At 53.0% G+C, this 14,390-nt stretch overlaps 1 protein-coding gene and 1 long non-coding RNA gene across 2 annotated transcripts; one reads left to right on the top strand and one right to left on the bottom strand.

The window, feature by feature from the left end:
• Positions 1 to 861: 861 nt before the first annotated feature.
• LOC141580009 (uncharacterized) lies at positions 862 to 7,239 on the bottom strand. The gene is made up of 2 exons (XR_012511997.1): positions 6,302 to 7,239; positions 862 to 3,418 (listed from the first exon to the last, which is right to left on the bottom strand). It is a non-coding gene; the product is annotated as an uncharacterized LOC141580009 (long non-coding RNA).
• Positions 7,240 to 7,675: 436 nt separating this feature from the next.
• LOC101029359 (V-type proton ATPase subunit e 2) lies at positions 7,676 to 14,106 on the top strand. The gene is made up of 4 exons (XM_003929841.4): positions 7,676 to 7,958; positions 9,605 to 9,652; positions 12,288 to 12,399; positions 12,765 to 14,106. Exons 1-3 carry the CDS (start codon positions 7,765 to 7,767, stop codon positions 12,379 to 12,381), a joined length of 336 nt encoding a protein of 111 aa, XP_003929890.1. The 5' UTR covers positions 7,676 to 7,764; the 3' UTR covers positions 12,382 to 12,399; positions 12,765 to 14,106.
• The last annotated feature ends 284 nt before the right edge of the window (positions 14,107 to 14,390 follow it).

Raw genomic sequence — 14,390 nt, 5'->3', positions numbered from 1 at the left:
TTTCTGGTTCTGGCTGAAGCCAAGACAAAGGAGCAGAGGCAAGAAGGAAATACATTTCACTCTACAGCTGTCATTTTAAACAGAGGAATTTTTTTTTTTTTTTAACTGAACAAAATTCAGAAAAGTTCATCTTCTTTGAGGTATGAACTTTCATGGTGATTTTTTGAAGGCCTGTGTGGACATCCTGTTAACTCTATCTCCTGGATGCCAAGTGCACCTTCTCCTAGGCCAGGGTTGTCAATAAGGCACACTCTGGATGACAATGATAACCATGGTTTACAATCCAGCTAAAATTTCACCTCTTCGAGGGAGTCTTCCCCGATTTCTCCACCCTTTGAATTCTCATAATGGGCATTTGGCTACGTTGATCACAGGGCTCTTAGAAATGAGCTGGCCAGCATTATGATTTTACTGGAATAGATCACTCCGCAACTACTTTAGAAACCCCTTGAAGGCTGGGATGGTACTTTATACCTAACATTTTGGTGTCACCCCACACCCGCCTCCAACTTGCATGAATGTTGAAAGGATAGACATGGAGGTCTCAACTAGGGAACAGGGAAGGACGAATGTGACTGGTTCTTGCTTTCAGAAAGCAGCCAGGAGCACACATCGCTGACAGGGTCAGTGTAAGGACAGGCACATTTCCCTTCTGCATCACGTGGGGGCTGCGCCTTCCCATGCCATTAAGCCAGGGAATATGTGTGGCCGGCTGCTTGGGGTAGCACTTCCTGCTAGAGATGCTGCCTGGAGGCCACTGATCTGTAAAAGGGATCTCTACAGAAGATGGAGCCTTTTGACTGCCACAGAAGAAGGTGTTGTAACCCAGGGAGCAAGAAACCACCACCAAGACAAAAGAAGGCCAAATCAATTACAGGGTCTTTATTGCCGGCGACCGCGGAGGACTCATGTCTCTCCAACCCGTGGCCCCGTACTCAGCGGGAGCAGGGTTTTTAAGCTGAAAACCCACATCCTGTTTCCAGGAGTGTGGGGGTTATGCAAGCAAGCAGTCTGTACAGAAGCCAAGGTCAGCCGTTTATGGGGAAATAGAAGCAATGGAAAATGACAGTTCTGAGAATTGCAGTTACGCCTAAGTTGTTGTTTCAGGGTCTTATTCTGAGACGGCGGCACCTAGGTCACTGCAAGATGTCGGTGCCTAGGTCTGTGGCCGTGTGGCCCTGTACTGGCCCTGTACTGGTCCTATCTCATTCCTCTCTGTCTTTTAGCACATGAGTCAAATCATTGATTCCTCCACCAGTACTGACTGAGTGGTTTGCTTCAGGGGCTCATATTGAGTCCTTAGAACCATTAGTTTTACAGAGTTTATTCTGGTCTGTATTAGCTTGAGTAGGTGATTTAAGAGGCAGGGGCCGAACATGAGACCTAGTAGGAGCAGGATCAGGGGCTCTGCCATACCTGTGAGTAGGGAAGTGGGCCATGGTGACCAGGAAAACATTTTCTGGTACCAACTTTCTGATGCTTCCCGAAGTTGTTTTCTGGTTTCAAGATTCTGCCTGACCAAAGAAAGGCTTTCTTGAATGAGGCCTGACCTATTAGCATAGAAGCTACGTTGTTCATTAAGAGCAGCACACAGACCTCCCTGTTTTAGGAACAGCAAATCTAATCCCCGCCTGTTTTGAAGAACCATCTCAGCTAGAGACCCAACCTGGTCAGTGAGTTGAGATACAGTTTTTTAAATGGCTTCTATCAGTGTCTACGTGTTGAGAAAGGATTTTAAAGTTTGGTCTCCAGTTGTGAGGGCTGATATTCCCACCGAGGTGGAGCCAGCAATGCCCAATCCCACCAGCAGGGGAATAACAAGGGGGAATCACTTCCATCGGGTGGTTGTGTCTGAGGGGGCCAGGAGATTGAGCCCCTGCTGACCATCATAGATGTTTACCCCAGGGAGGAAGTGCACTGGAGTACAGAGTATGGAGTGATTAAATTGGAACGTGGAAATACAGCTGGTGAGGCCAAACGTACAGGCTAACCAGGTGGTGTTGGGGACCTGATAGTAGAGGTTGGTTCCATTATAGCTTATAGTATGGGAGGTGTTACAACATAGCTCATAGGGGGAGTTCTCTGAACTGTAATCAGGGGAGTAGTAACACTCTCTGGGTCCCTCCAGATCCCCTAGAGTCAGATGGAGCATGGTCAGGGTGCACGGGCAACTGGACAGGATTGCTGGTAGTAGGGCTGCTAGGCCAGTGTAGAACGGCCATTGTGGGTTCAGGCAAAGCCAGCAGTCTGCTCCCAACTCTGGGTCAGACTGATTAAGGAGGTGGTGGGTTGAGGACAACAAGTTTAACCGGTTCATGTCCTCCATGGTCAGGGCTGGGGTGATGAGGGAGGAGGTGAGGGTAGTCGGGTTGTACGGGAGGTTAGAACTGGGGTTGTGAAGGAGGAGGATCTGTGTTGTTTGAGGGAGGGCTTCGGGAGTGTTGTATGACCCCCACATTTTGTCCTATAGGGTGGTTGGGTTGGGGCAGGGTTACTTGCTGGATGGTAAAAATGTTTCCCATGTCCCACCCAGACATATATACCCTGAGACCCCAGGTTCGCCCCGTTGTCCATTTATCATCGGGGTTAGTTATGGTTATCTTGAGTGGGTTACAAGACCCGGTGTAGCATGGGGATGGGGGAGAGTCTCGGTCAAAAGAGATGAAGAAGTCTATGTTTTTGGTGTACCCTGATATAGTGGAGATAGTTTCACAGCTCCAGTGGGGGCAAAAAAACTCATTTAGGTCTCCACAGTTCCATCTTTTTTGTGGGGTGGATGCTGGGCACAGATACAATCCCATGGTCTGGAGTTGTTGCTCTGCCCCTGAACTGCCGCACCCGGCTACACTTCCACTTGTTCTGAAATTCAGGTTTGGGCCCAGGAGGGCACAGAGGTCTAGGGAGAAGGTAATGGGGGTCTTCGGAATGTCCTTTAGGGTTATGTTGACTAGGGTGGATCCCTTCCCAGTCAAGGAACTAACATATTCTCCAGTGGAGCCCTCGGTGAGGACCCATTGATGGTAGGTGGGTTCTAAGGCGGGGTTGCCATAGGGATTTACAGCACGGATTAAGGTGGCGAGGGTGGTGACCACAAAGAGCGCCCAAGTCTTAGCTTTAGTGGATCTGGGGATGAGTAGTCGATGCTCCATCATTCTTCTGGTGGGACAGTCTTGACGTGGGTGTGATGAATCCAGGCCGCCAATCCGTCCACTTTGAGTGTGGTGGGAGTGGTCAGGATAACTGTGTACAGTCCCTTCCGGTGGGAGGCCAGGCAGGAGGTGGCGAATCTTTTAACAAGGAAAGAGTTTCTAGGCTGGAAGGAGTGTGTCAGCTAGTCTGCGAGGTCCACTGGGGTGGGACGGGTGTCCTTGATGAGCCGATGCACCTGGGACTGAACAGACTGGCGTGCCTGTAAGGACTTAAGGAGTGCATGGTTATGGACTTCAGCATGCACGGTGTCTGTGGGCCTGGGGAGTAAGGGTGGGGGCCTTCCAAACATGATTTTGAAAGGAGAGAAGCCTTTTTGATTGTGTGTGCATGGGACATGGAAGAGAATAAAAGGGAGCAGGCTGACCCAGTTTTCACCCATTTCCAGGATAAACCTTGTCTGGGTTTCTTTTAGGGTCCGGTTCATTCGCTCAACCTGTCCTGAACTCTGGGGACGATAGGCACAGTGTAATTTCCCGGATATACCCAGAGCCTTGGCTAGGCTCAGAAATTTGTGCAGTAAAGGCTGGCCCATTTTCCAATCCCAACGTTAGAGGGAGGCCAAACCAAGGAAAAAGATCCTGTAATAGTTTTTTTGCAACCACATGGCAGTCTCAGACTTAGTGGGAAGGGCCTCGACCCATCCAGGGAATGTATCTACAAACACAAGGAGGTATCTATAGCCATTTACTGAAGGTTTTATTTCAGTGAAGTCTACTTCCCAGAGCTCTCCAGGGCTAGTCCCTCTGAGTCTTACTCCTACCTGGGTGTACCTGTTCCCTCCCGGGTTTACTCGGACACACACTTCACATCGAGTAGTGATCTCCCTGACAAGTTCATGCAAATGAGGTATATGATATGTGGCTTTTTGCAGTTCAATTAGTTTGGTCAGTCCTAAGTGAGTGGCCTGGTGTGTGTCCTTAACTAGGGCCCGTCCTAGAGCCTCGGGGACCACAATCCTTTGGTCTGGCAAAATCCACCACCCTGCGGGGTCCTGTGTGGCATCTTGTTCCTTAGCAAAGTCACTGTCACTTGTGGAGTACTCAGGAGTGGGAAGCAGAACTGGGGCTGGTAGAGTTACAAGGAGAGTCAGAGAGCAATACAGAGAAGTCTGAGCCAGTGTCCAGGGGGAGCTTAACTTGGCCCTTTGTGGTCAGCATTACATGGGGCTCATTGGGGGTGACGGCTTGAGCTGGCGCTTGCCCTGGGCGCCTTTAGTCCTGCCATTGGATCATTTGGTTAGACATCTCAGGCCCTGAGGACTTTTACCTCCTAGGACAGAGTGCTTTCCAGTGATCCCGCTGGCACAGCGGGTACAGATGAGGTATTGGCCTATTCTTCTGGGGACAGTTGATGTCAAGTGTTGCCATTTACTGGAGGTTTTATTTTTATTTATATTATACTCAAGCCCAGTGGATAGCTTGAGCCCATCCCGTATTTGAGCCCCGGGGGTCTGCTTGCCTGAAAGCCTTAACTAGGGCAGCAGCCTTTTTCTGATCTCTCCTGTTTCCCTCGTCCTTTCTGTCTTGGTGTTTATTGTAGAACACTGAGGTTGTCTGGTTAGCAGTGAGTTTAAACTCTGTTCTAGTCCCAAAGCCCACTTCCAAAGCGTCCTCCTGATGTTTGCTGCTGACTGGGTACTAAACTTGTCCTCTAGTGCTCACTGACCTTCAATAAAGTCTGGTGACAGGGGAGTGTACCTTCTTAAGACTCCACAATTGTTTAAGTCACGGTTCATATCTTGGAAGGGTTAGTGGGTCTCCTGGCCACTCCCTTAATCCCTGCTAGAAGATACCGGTGGAAAGTGTTTAGAGCCTGGTGACCTCCCCCCTGAGGTATTGAGGTTCCATTAGGGCTGAGCAAAGGGTTCTCCTCTACTGTGCCTCCCCCTGGACCTATGATGGCCTTAAGGGCTTCCTGCCTAATTCTACCCAGTTATCCCAGCTGGCACGATGAGTTTAGAGTTCAGACTTTAAGAGCCCCGCCAAAGCCAGGGGCTTTTAGAGAACTGGGGATGTGAAACCCTCCAGTTATATAAATTACTCGAAGAGAAGGGAATGTGGACAAAGAATGGACGACCCCAGCTGTCTCCTCCCGCTGGGGGTGCCTCTCGGAGGGGAAGAACTGCCGGTGTGGAGCCCCGCTACGGGTGTGTCGGGGGGACAAAAGCTGGTTACTGGTGCTGTCTGGGACGGGATGCTGAGGCCCCAGTTCGAGGAGCCTTGAGTAGGGTGGAGGTAATTATTGATCTTCTGCTGGGGAGGGGAGTATGGTTGGTGTCGAAGGGGCTTTCTTAGGGCCTGCCAGCATAACTTGTAAGCCAGCATGCTTTATGTAGCATTTAAGCCAAGAAGAGGGCTGCTGAACTAAGCCTAGCCACTGGTCAAGGTACGGAAACTGATCCGGGTGGCCTAGGGGAGCCTATTACTACACTTCATACAGCCTTTTAGTGTTTTATTTTCATGGACAGAGAAAGAACTACACTCCAGTCACCGAGGACAGAATTTTAGAAGAGGAAGGAGAACAAGATTATTTCTAGGGGCCAAAACTCGGCCAAAGGCCCCTGAAGCCAATGGTCATTTAACCACTTAAGAACATCATCTGGCCCTAGAAAGGCAGGTTTAAACCACTGCAGGTCTGCTAACAAATGTCTTAGAAAACTAGAAAACCCACAAAGAAGACGGGACCACATGAAAGGAGGACAGACACAGAGTGGGTGTCTCCCACGGGAGACCAGTCTGACGTCTGCGCAGCCGCATCCCCGAAGGGATATTTCAGAGCGTCTTGGTGTACCTGTATAAACCCCAGGCCTGGTCACTGTGGAGGGGAATCACCGTTATGCCCTGTGGCATCTCCGTGGAACCGAAGGTGAAGGCCCACACAGGCCCCGTAGCCCTCTGGCCAGGGAACCACACACACACACTTTCACTCTCATACTCACACAGAGGTTATGGAAGACAACTGACAACGGAATTACCCAGGCCTCCAGTGATGTCTCACGGTAGGCTTGCCTAGTCAGAGATTAACGAAAACGTCCAGTCTCCTGACCTAGGCTCCCGACAGACCTGTTCCCCGATTTCCAGACCTGACTTACCTCCAGAGGTTCCTGAGACCCTGAGGAATTTTGGGTGAATGTCGGCCGAGTAGTTGCCCTTCCGCCACGGGCCAGAACTCTGGGGCCCTGGAACGTCTCAGGGAGCGCCTCCCCTAGACATCCCTGGGGCGGGAGCGGCCACTTGGGCGAGACTCCAGGGATTTTGTCTGAGTGATGATGGAAAATCTCACTGGGGCCTCCAAATGTAACTGAGCGAGCAAGAAATCACCACCAAGACAAAAGAGGGCCAGATCAATTACAGGGTCTTTATTGCCGGCGACCACGGAGGACTCGTGTCTCTCCAACCCGTGGCCCCGTCCTCAGGCGGAGCAGGGTTTTTAAGCTGAAAACCCACATGCTGTTTCCAGGAGTGTGGGGGTTATGCAAGCAAGCAGTCTGTACAGGAGCCAAGGTCAGCGGTTTATGGGGAAATAGAAGCAACGGAAAATGACAGTTCTGAGAATTGCAGCTATGCCTCAGTTGTTGTTTCAGGGTCTTATTCTGAGGCGGCGGCACCTAGGTCACTGCAAGATGTCGGTGCCTAGGTCTGTGGCCGTGTGGCCCTCTACTGGCTCCTATCTCAAAGGAATATGTGCGATCCAAACGCCCAAGAAGGAATCCCGGCTCCGAGGTCTCTTCCAGCCCTGATGGAAGAAACTACCGAGCCTGATTATGCCTATTCAAGTAACCCCTCAGCAACCTTGTAAGAACAACCGTCCCATTTTTATAGTTAAACAAGCTGTAGCTACTGACCCAAGGAGTCAGGGATCTAATCCCACAGCCTCTGCCGGGTTCGCTGCAGATGGATGTCCGCGAGGACGCCAGCACTCTTGCCTCCCGCCCGGGCTCTGAACGCGGGCGCGGTCGGCCCAACCTCACTCCCCGTCCAGCCACCGAGACCCTCCGGTCCCGGCGAAGCCCCGCCCTCTCCCAAACGTCTCAGCGCGCTCGCGCCTTTCCGGCTGCGCCGCCCGCCGCCCCGCTAGTCCCCGGTGTAAGGAGAACCCGGCCAGAGAGACGGCGAGGACCGCCCTCCTGCTGCGTCTCCGAGGGCTAGGCCGTGCTTTCCGCGTCCGACCCCCGTGGGGTCGTCCAAGTTCCAAGCAGCCCAGGCTCCGGGTCCCCAGGGCGCTTCGGGCCAAGCCGGCGCGGCGCGTGACGGGCAGAGGGCGCCAAAGAGGACCTCTGGGGTGGGACCCCAAGCTCCAGGGGCCTTTGAAAATAACGCTGCGTGACGTTGGCAATGCGGGCGCGGGACCGACGGGGACCATAGAGCAACATCGCAGACCCGCGAAGGCCGCGCCCCTCAATCTCGCATCTCTCTTGGTCGGTGGCCCAGCTCCGCCAATCAGCGAGTGGGCTCCTTGGCAGGCCCTGAGTGACAGCTCCGCGGGCTGGGTCAGGAGGTGCGCGTGCGCGGACCGGCCCGGCTGACTGCCTCGGGGGCGCGACTCCTGTGGCGCATGCTCAGCGCGCTGCCCAGCCGGGGACCAGAGGATCTGCAGCGCCCGCCGCTCGGCCCTGCATCCCGCCTGGGCATCCCGCGCCCGGCCATGACGGCGCACTCCTTCGCCCTCCCGGTCATCATCTTCACCACGTTCTGGGGCCTCATCGGCATCGCTGGGCCCTGGTTCGTGCCGAAGGGACCCAACCGCGGGTAAGGAAGGCTTGCAGGCCCTGGAGACCTCTCTATCCCGGGCCCCTGGCCGGACTTGCCCCTCCGCTCCGGGGCTCTGGCTTCCTGCCCTGCAGCGAGCCCCAGCATCCGCAGGAGGGACGCCAGGATCCCGGACACCTCCTCTGAGGTCTCTGCACCTCGGTCTCAGACAGCCGGGAACACGCAGGAGGTGGGGCGAGAGGGCAGATACAGAAGGTAAAGAGGAGAGTCACATTGGAGATGGCTGTCACCCCTCCTGCAGCCAGTAAAGGGCATGGGTGGGCACTGACGCCGTTTCTTCAAGCCAATATCAAGCCTCAGTTTTTTCATGGGTAAAAGAATGTCGACTCCTGCCTTAAAAGGCTGCTATGAGGATGTCCCGCGGTAACGCATTTAAAACACCTATGAGTGCATCGCACATAGTTTAGCTGGCGTTATTTTTTGAAGGTCCTCTACCAGATTGCTACACCGTTCTTCAGTTTCTGCTTTTCGGAGGCTGGAGTTTGTCCAGTTCACCACTGTCTACCCAGTGCCCAGCCAGGACTGCTACAAGCTGCTTAGTAATGTTGAAAAAGGGATCGAGTGCCCCCGTCTCCAGCAGCAGCTTGCAGGGCGGGCTTTAGATCAGAGATCAGGGGCCTGGTTTGGATTAAAGTTAGCTTTGCCCAAAGGCTGCTTGGACATATGAGTGCTGCCTTTGTTCTTAAAGACATGCAGGGCTTGGCATCCCACAACTTCACTTTGTGAGACATTTTCGTGTCTTGCCTCCCCTGCTAATCCTGGTGAGCTCTTCCTTCCGTTTGACTGAAATTTCTCTTGCTGCACTCGAAGCCTCTGTTTCTGGTCTTCTTTGAGTAGACACAAAGTGGCTAGTCCCTGTTCTCTTTGTAACAACTCACTGTGCCTCAGAAGTGGCTGACAGTCTCCCTGCTTTTTGCCCTGTCTTCTAGCCTTTTTTTTTTTCTCCTTGCCCCCTGAATTTTGAATTCCACAGACCACTCCCCCGTGGGTCATCACAAACGCAGCTCTGTGCAGTGCCTTTCTGCTGTACATCTGCGTTAAGATGGAGAAATACTGGGTGGTGGAGAAGGGAGATGAAAGGAAAGACTTTTTTTTTTTTTTGAGATGGAGTCTCGCTGTGTCACCAGGCTGGAGTGCAATGGCACAATCTCGGCTCACTGCAACCTCTGCCTCCCAGGTTCAAGCGATTCTCCTGCCTTAGCCTCCGAGTAGCTGGGATTACAGGTGCGTGCCACCACGCCTGGCTAATTTTTGTATTTTCAGTAGAGACAGGGTTTCACCATGTTGGGCAGAATGGTCTCGATCTCTTGACCTCGTGATCCACCTGTCTTGGCCTCCCAAAGTGCTGGGATTACAGGCATGAGCCACCACATTCAGCTGAAGGGAAGGACTCTTCAGGCAACTTGGATGTGGTCAAGGTTGGCTTCTCTGTGAGTTGACACTTTCAGTTTTTATTTTCTGGCTTGCCATTCTTACCCTGAATAGAATTCAGCCTCCTGTGTCCAGGAGGCATCAGGAAGGCCAATGGAGAAGAGCTGATACCAGGAGCTCTTATTCTGGCCCTGGCCAGGCCTTGTGAGGGTGCTGGCAGCATCTGACCTGACCCGTGTCCTCTTCTGCTGCAGAGTGATCATCACTATGCTGGTCGCCACTGCCGTCTGCTGTTACCTCTTGTAAGTACTACTGTCCCCAGCTCAAAATCAGTCAGTTCCTTTGTCCTCTCTCCTTTCCTCCTCACCCTAGCGTGCTCTTCCATCTGTCCTGATAGTGACCGCCTCTTGAAAGGCTGAACCTATAAAACAACAGGGGTGGAGGTGGTATGGAATGGGAAAGAGAGCAGGTCAGCAGTCATGAACCCCGGGCTCTGGCTCTGGCCCTACCCACAGTGTTCTGGCCCCAATGGGCCGCAGTTTTCTCACCTGGGCAAGGAAGGAGTTGGGCCACCTCAGTGCTGTCTGTGCCTGACTGGGTCCCAATTCTGCTGTCACACTGTTCCATGTTTGGATAATCCTGGCTGCCAACCAAGAGATAATTTCAAGTTCTAGTTTGTGGGGAGGCCTGTCTCGTGATTAATCAAGCTTCATTAAGGCTGTGGCGTTTCCTGTCTTCCTATGTCTTGTACATTATTTTTATGGATTAAGCTTGGCATGGTTGGGTGTTCTTAATTGAGAACAATCAAAACAGGCCAGGTAAAGTGATGAGACGCTAATTCTTTAAGAGCTAACAGATTCTTTTGAAAGCAACTGGAATATTTTTAAGAGCTGCCAGATTTTTCAAAATGCATAGACAAAACCCACTTTAAAAAACTTTACTTGATTGATTTCAAATTTGATGCATGTTACAGTTAAAACTGTTTTATCTGATTAGGTCATGGATTCTTTATTCCTATTAATCAATTCTCTTATTTTTCCTTATATTTTATTGATTGATTGATTGAAATGGGGTCTTGTGACCAAGCTAGTATGGTTTCAAACTCCTGGGCTCAAATGATCCTCTGCCTCAGCCTCCCCAGGTAGCTGGGGTGATAGGTGTATACAACTGCACCTGGCTGTTAATTAATTAGTTAGTTGACAAGGTCTTGCCCAGCCTGGAGTGCAGTGGTGGTATCACAGCTCACTGCAGCCTCAACCTTCTGGGCTCAAGCCATTCTCCCACCTCAGCCTAGCTTTGACCATAGCCGTGTGCCACCACGCCTGGCTGATTTTTACATTTTCTGTAGAGACAGGGTCTTGCCATGTTGCTAAGGCTGTACTTGAACTCCTTAGTGTAACTGATCCTTCCACCTCAGTCTCCTGAGTAGCTAGGATTCCAGGCACATGCCACTGTACCCAGAAATGTATAATACCTCCTACTGACAAAAACTAAACGTGTTAGAAATAATGATGACTCTTTTTTTTTTTTGAGACAGAGTTTCGCTCTCGTTACCCAGGCTGGAGTGCAATAGCGCGATCTCAGCTTACCGCAACCTCTGCCTCCTGGGTTCAGGCAATTCTCCTGCCTCAGCCTCCTGAGTAGCTGGGATTACAGGCATGCGCCACCATGCCCAGCTAATTTTTTGTATCTTTAGTAGAGACGGGGTTTCACCATGTTGACCAGGATGGTCTCGATCTCTTGACCTCGTGATCCACCCGCCTCAGCCTCCCAAAGTGCTGGGATTACAGGCTTGAGCCACCGCGCCCGGCTTAATGATGACTCTTAATACATGGTTTAACTTAAACACATGGTTTGTTCAAAGTTCTCTCTGGACAGAGCATCTCTAAGTCCCTTTTTCTAATGCTATTTCTAGGTCCTTCAGGGCTTGACAAAATATCCTCATCTGCCCATGGCCAGGCCTCAGAGGGGCTTGGGTTTGGTGGCTGGGAGGGTGGTAGAGACGGGTCTACACAGGATACGGGGTAATCCCAAATACCAACCGAATCAACATATGGGAAACAGAAAACATGCTGCAAATTGGATGCATACAGGTAGAAAGGTGGGGCCATTCTAAGAAAATGTCACGCCCAGAAATTATATTTCCAAAACATAAACTTGGAGAGAATGCTAACATAAAGCAGGTAATGATTTCTGATGGCTTCCTGGGCATTAAGCCCTCCTAGTTACTGTGGGGGATTCAGAGGGAAAGATATCAATCCTTCCTACAGAAACAGACAAAGCAGTGTGAATGTGGTCTTGGGGGCCCTTCCAAGTCAGGCACTGTCAGAGCGTGGAGACCTACTAACTACCATGGTAAATGAGGTTGGGAGGTTTTTCATGAATGACGGGGCCAGACAGCCACCCAGACGTCCAGCAGTGATGACAGGGAGGTCAAGTCCCTGACGGTTTCCTGGCCTGAAGAACAGAGGTGGCCTGGCAGCAGCCTGGGCAGGAGGCCCCTGACCCTTCAGCTCTTCATGTCTTGGGATAGTTCCTTCACCTCCCTCCTAAGAGGAGGTGATTCTGATGTGCTGCCTGCCAGACCCATCCTGATCACTCCCTGGTTTGTGGAGTCTGGAGACCCAGACAGAGATGTCTGAGGGCATAGCTGGAAGTCACTCCCAAAGCACCCCCGAAGCTGCCTCCCCTCTTTCCTGATTCCAGGTCCAGCCTCAGCTCGGGGCTGACCTACAGATCTACTGAACATCAAATCAAACCAAACCCACAAGTGCCATACCAACCCCATGCACCTGCCCTGGGCTCGTCTGCCCTGAGAACACAGGCCCTGCCATCCGCTGGGCTGGTCGCATCCAAAAGAGTGAGACCGAGGCCTCCCCTGTGGGTAAGGGAGGACCCTCCTGTGCCGGGCTCACCGCGCTTTGCTGTCCCCTGCAGCTGGCTCATCGCCATCCTGGCACAGCTGAACCCCCTGTTCGGGCCCCAGCTGAAGAATGAGACCATCTGGTATGTCCGCTTCCTGTGGGAGTGACCTGCCACCCCCACCCAGGTACCGTGTGGGTGAGGGGTGTGGGTGGGGAAGAGGGAAAGACAAGGCTGTGGTGTGAGTTCTCCTTGGGATTCAGGCATCTATTTTGTGGGAAAAAAGGCAGGGAGGGGACTGAGCATCGACTCCCTTCCTGCTTCGCACTGCGTTGGCTGCCAGGAATGAAATGGGGACCACACTCCCACAGCCCCCCATCCTCACAGGGCTTCACCCCAAGGCAAGGCCCTAACCTGGGCCCTAACCTGGCTGGAGGGAGAAAGTAAGCTGAGGAATATCCGGGCAGGGGCGAGGGTGCTCTCCAGGGAGGGGCGAGGGGAGCAGAGTCTCCACTGTGAGGCCAGGACCCTTCCATGTGATGTGCTTTCCAGGTGCAAGCTCTCAGGATGACCGTGGCTCCGCTGTCCCTGATTGCCCCTTCGTCTGGACCCTCCCCCGCTCAGCTGTGTCTGGTCTTCAGCTCCCTCCTGCTGGCACCCAGGGACCCGGCCTGCAGGTCCTGCCTGGTTCGTGGAAGTCTTCCCAGTCTTCCCAGCCAGCCCGGGCCCTGGGGAGCCCTGAGCACAGCAGCGGCTGAGGGGATGTCCTGCTCCAATACCCGCACTGCTCTGGGGTTTGCCCTGTCTCCCGAGGAGATGCTGCTGAGGAGCTGGTAAGGGTGGGGTCTTCCCCTTTACAGATGGGGCAGATGCCAGGACTCGGCCCAGCCTGAGGAGGACATGTGTCCTCGTGGAGAGGGTGCTCCAGTCCAGGCCAGGGAGTTGGTGCCCAGTCAGCAGCTCTGCCACCAGCCTGCTGGGAACTGGGGGCCTCTACTGGGTTATAGGCAATGCCTTTTCTCTGACATGGAATTATTTGTTGATTTTCTAACACATCCAGATGTAAAATTTCTGCAAATGTTGAAGTAGAGAAACATTCGCACACAAAAGCAACACAGTCATGTGGGTCCAGATGGCCTCAGTGCTAGATGTGGTGCCCTTTGCTGCCTCTCCTCAGATTATCCTGTTCTGCCTCCTCCCACCTGGGCCTCCCCTCAGTAGATCTCTCCCCTCCCCCACCCCAGCCTGTCAGTCTGTGCAGGTTTGGGCTCGGTCTCGGCCTCGGGTTGCAGCGGGGGTGGATTTCAGAGCCTCTTATGGCAGCATCTAAGTAAGTGACCAAAGCTGGGATGAGAGACGGGGAAGGGGCAGTGTGAGCGGCTCTGCTGGGCTGCCCAGCCCTGCTCCTGAGCCAGCCCCACCCTCTGCCCCCCAGCCCCGGGCTCTGTGCCAGGAATGGTAAAGAATAGGGGCGTGCCGGCTTGGCAGGAGTGGGAAGCGGCACACAGGGGTCCCGGGCCTCTCCAGCCTTGCCCTCATGCTTACCTGAGGTCCTGGTATGCTTAACACAGAGTTCACCCACCTTGCCTGGCTCCCAGCCGGGGGCCTGTCCTCACTGCTGCTCCAGGGGAAGAAATGCCAGCCTCACTTCTGTATGGACTGCTGATGAGGCCTGCCATCCTGTTTAGCGGGCATTGTCTTTGGAGCAGGAGGAGAATAGGATGGGTCTCACTCATATGCTGGGTCCAGGCTGGCCAGCTGCTCAGGCTCAGGTCAGGGCCTCCCATTGACATCCTCCCCAAAAACTCCCTCTCCCGGCCTCCGTAGCCACTCCTGTGAGTGTGACTTGTGCTGATAAACCTGGTTCATGTCTAATAAATAACGGTGATGAGAAGATTCCTGTTTGGTGACAAAGCCCTGGCCTCTGCCTGTGTGCAGGTCCCCCCGCAACCCACCTGACTCTTCTTTCTTTGGTGGGTGGGTCTAGGGAGCAGGAAAGAGTCCCAGCAGCTACCGTCTGCCCTCCTGAGATCTGGAGGAAAATTTGGGCCCCTGCTGACTGCCCGGATTTGGCAGAGAACCAACCAGGCCTGGTAGGAAGGCAGAGGACTTGTTCAAGTGCAGCTTGGAGTACCACTCGTCTAGGCCCCAAGAGGACAGAGCGGAGGACTCCTGGGG

Source organism: Saimiri boliviensis, chromosome 10, assembly GCF_048565385.1.
Source record: "Saimiri boliviensis isolate mSaiBol1 chromosome 10, mSaiBol1.pri, whole genome shotgun sequence".
In the NCBI taxonomy this organism is placed as follows: domain Eukaryota; kingdom Metazoa; phylum Chordata; class Mammalia; order Primates; family Cebidae; genus Saimiri; species Saimiri boliviensis.
This window is presented reverse-complemented; position numbering and strand designations above follow the sequence as displayed.

What these genes read in the sequence shown, in the direction of transcription:
- LOC101029359 (XM_003929841.4), top strand. Translation starts at nt 7,765, where the DNA reads ATGCTCAGCGCGCTGCCCAGCCGGGGACCAGAGGATCTGCAGCGCCCG. An exon ending in CCGAAGGGACCCAACCGCGG is followed by an intron (nt 7,959 to 9,604) that starts GTAAGGAAGGCT and finishes CTTCTGCTGCAG; the next exon opens with AGTGATCATCACTATGCTGG. An exon ending in GCCGTCTGCTGTTACCTCTT is followed by an intron (nt 9,653 to 12,287) that starts GTAAGTACTACT and finishes TGTCCCCTGCAG; the next exon opens with CTGGCTCATCGCCATCCTGG.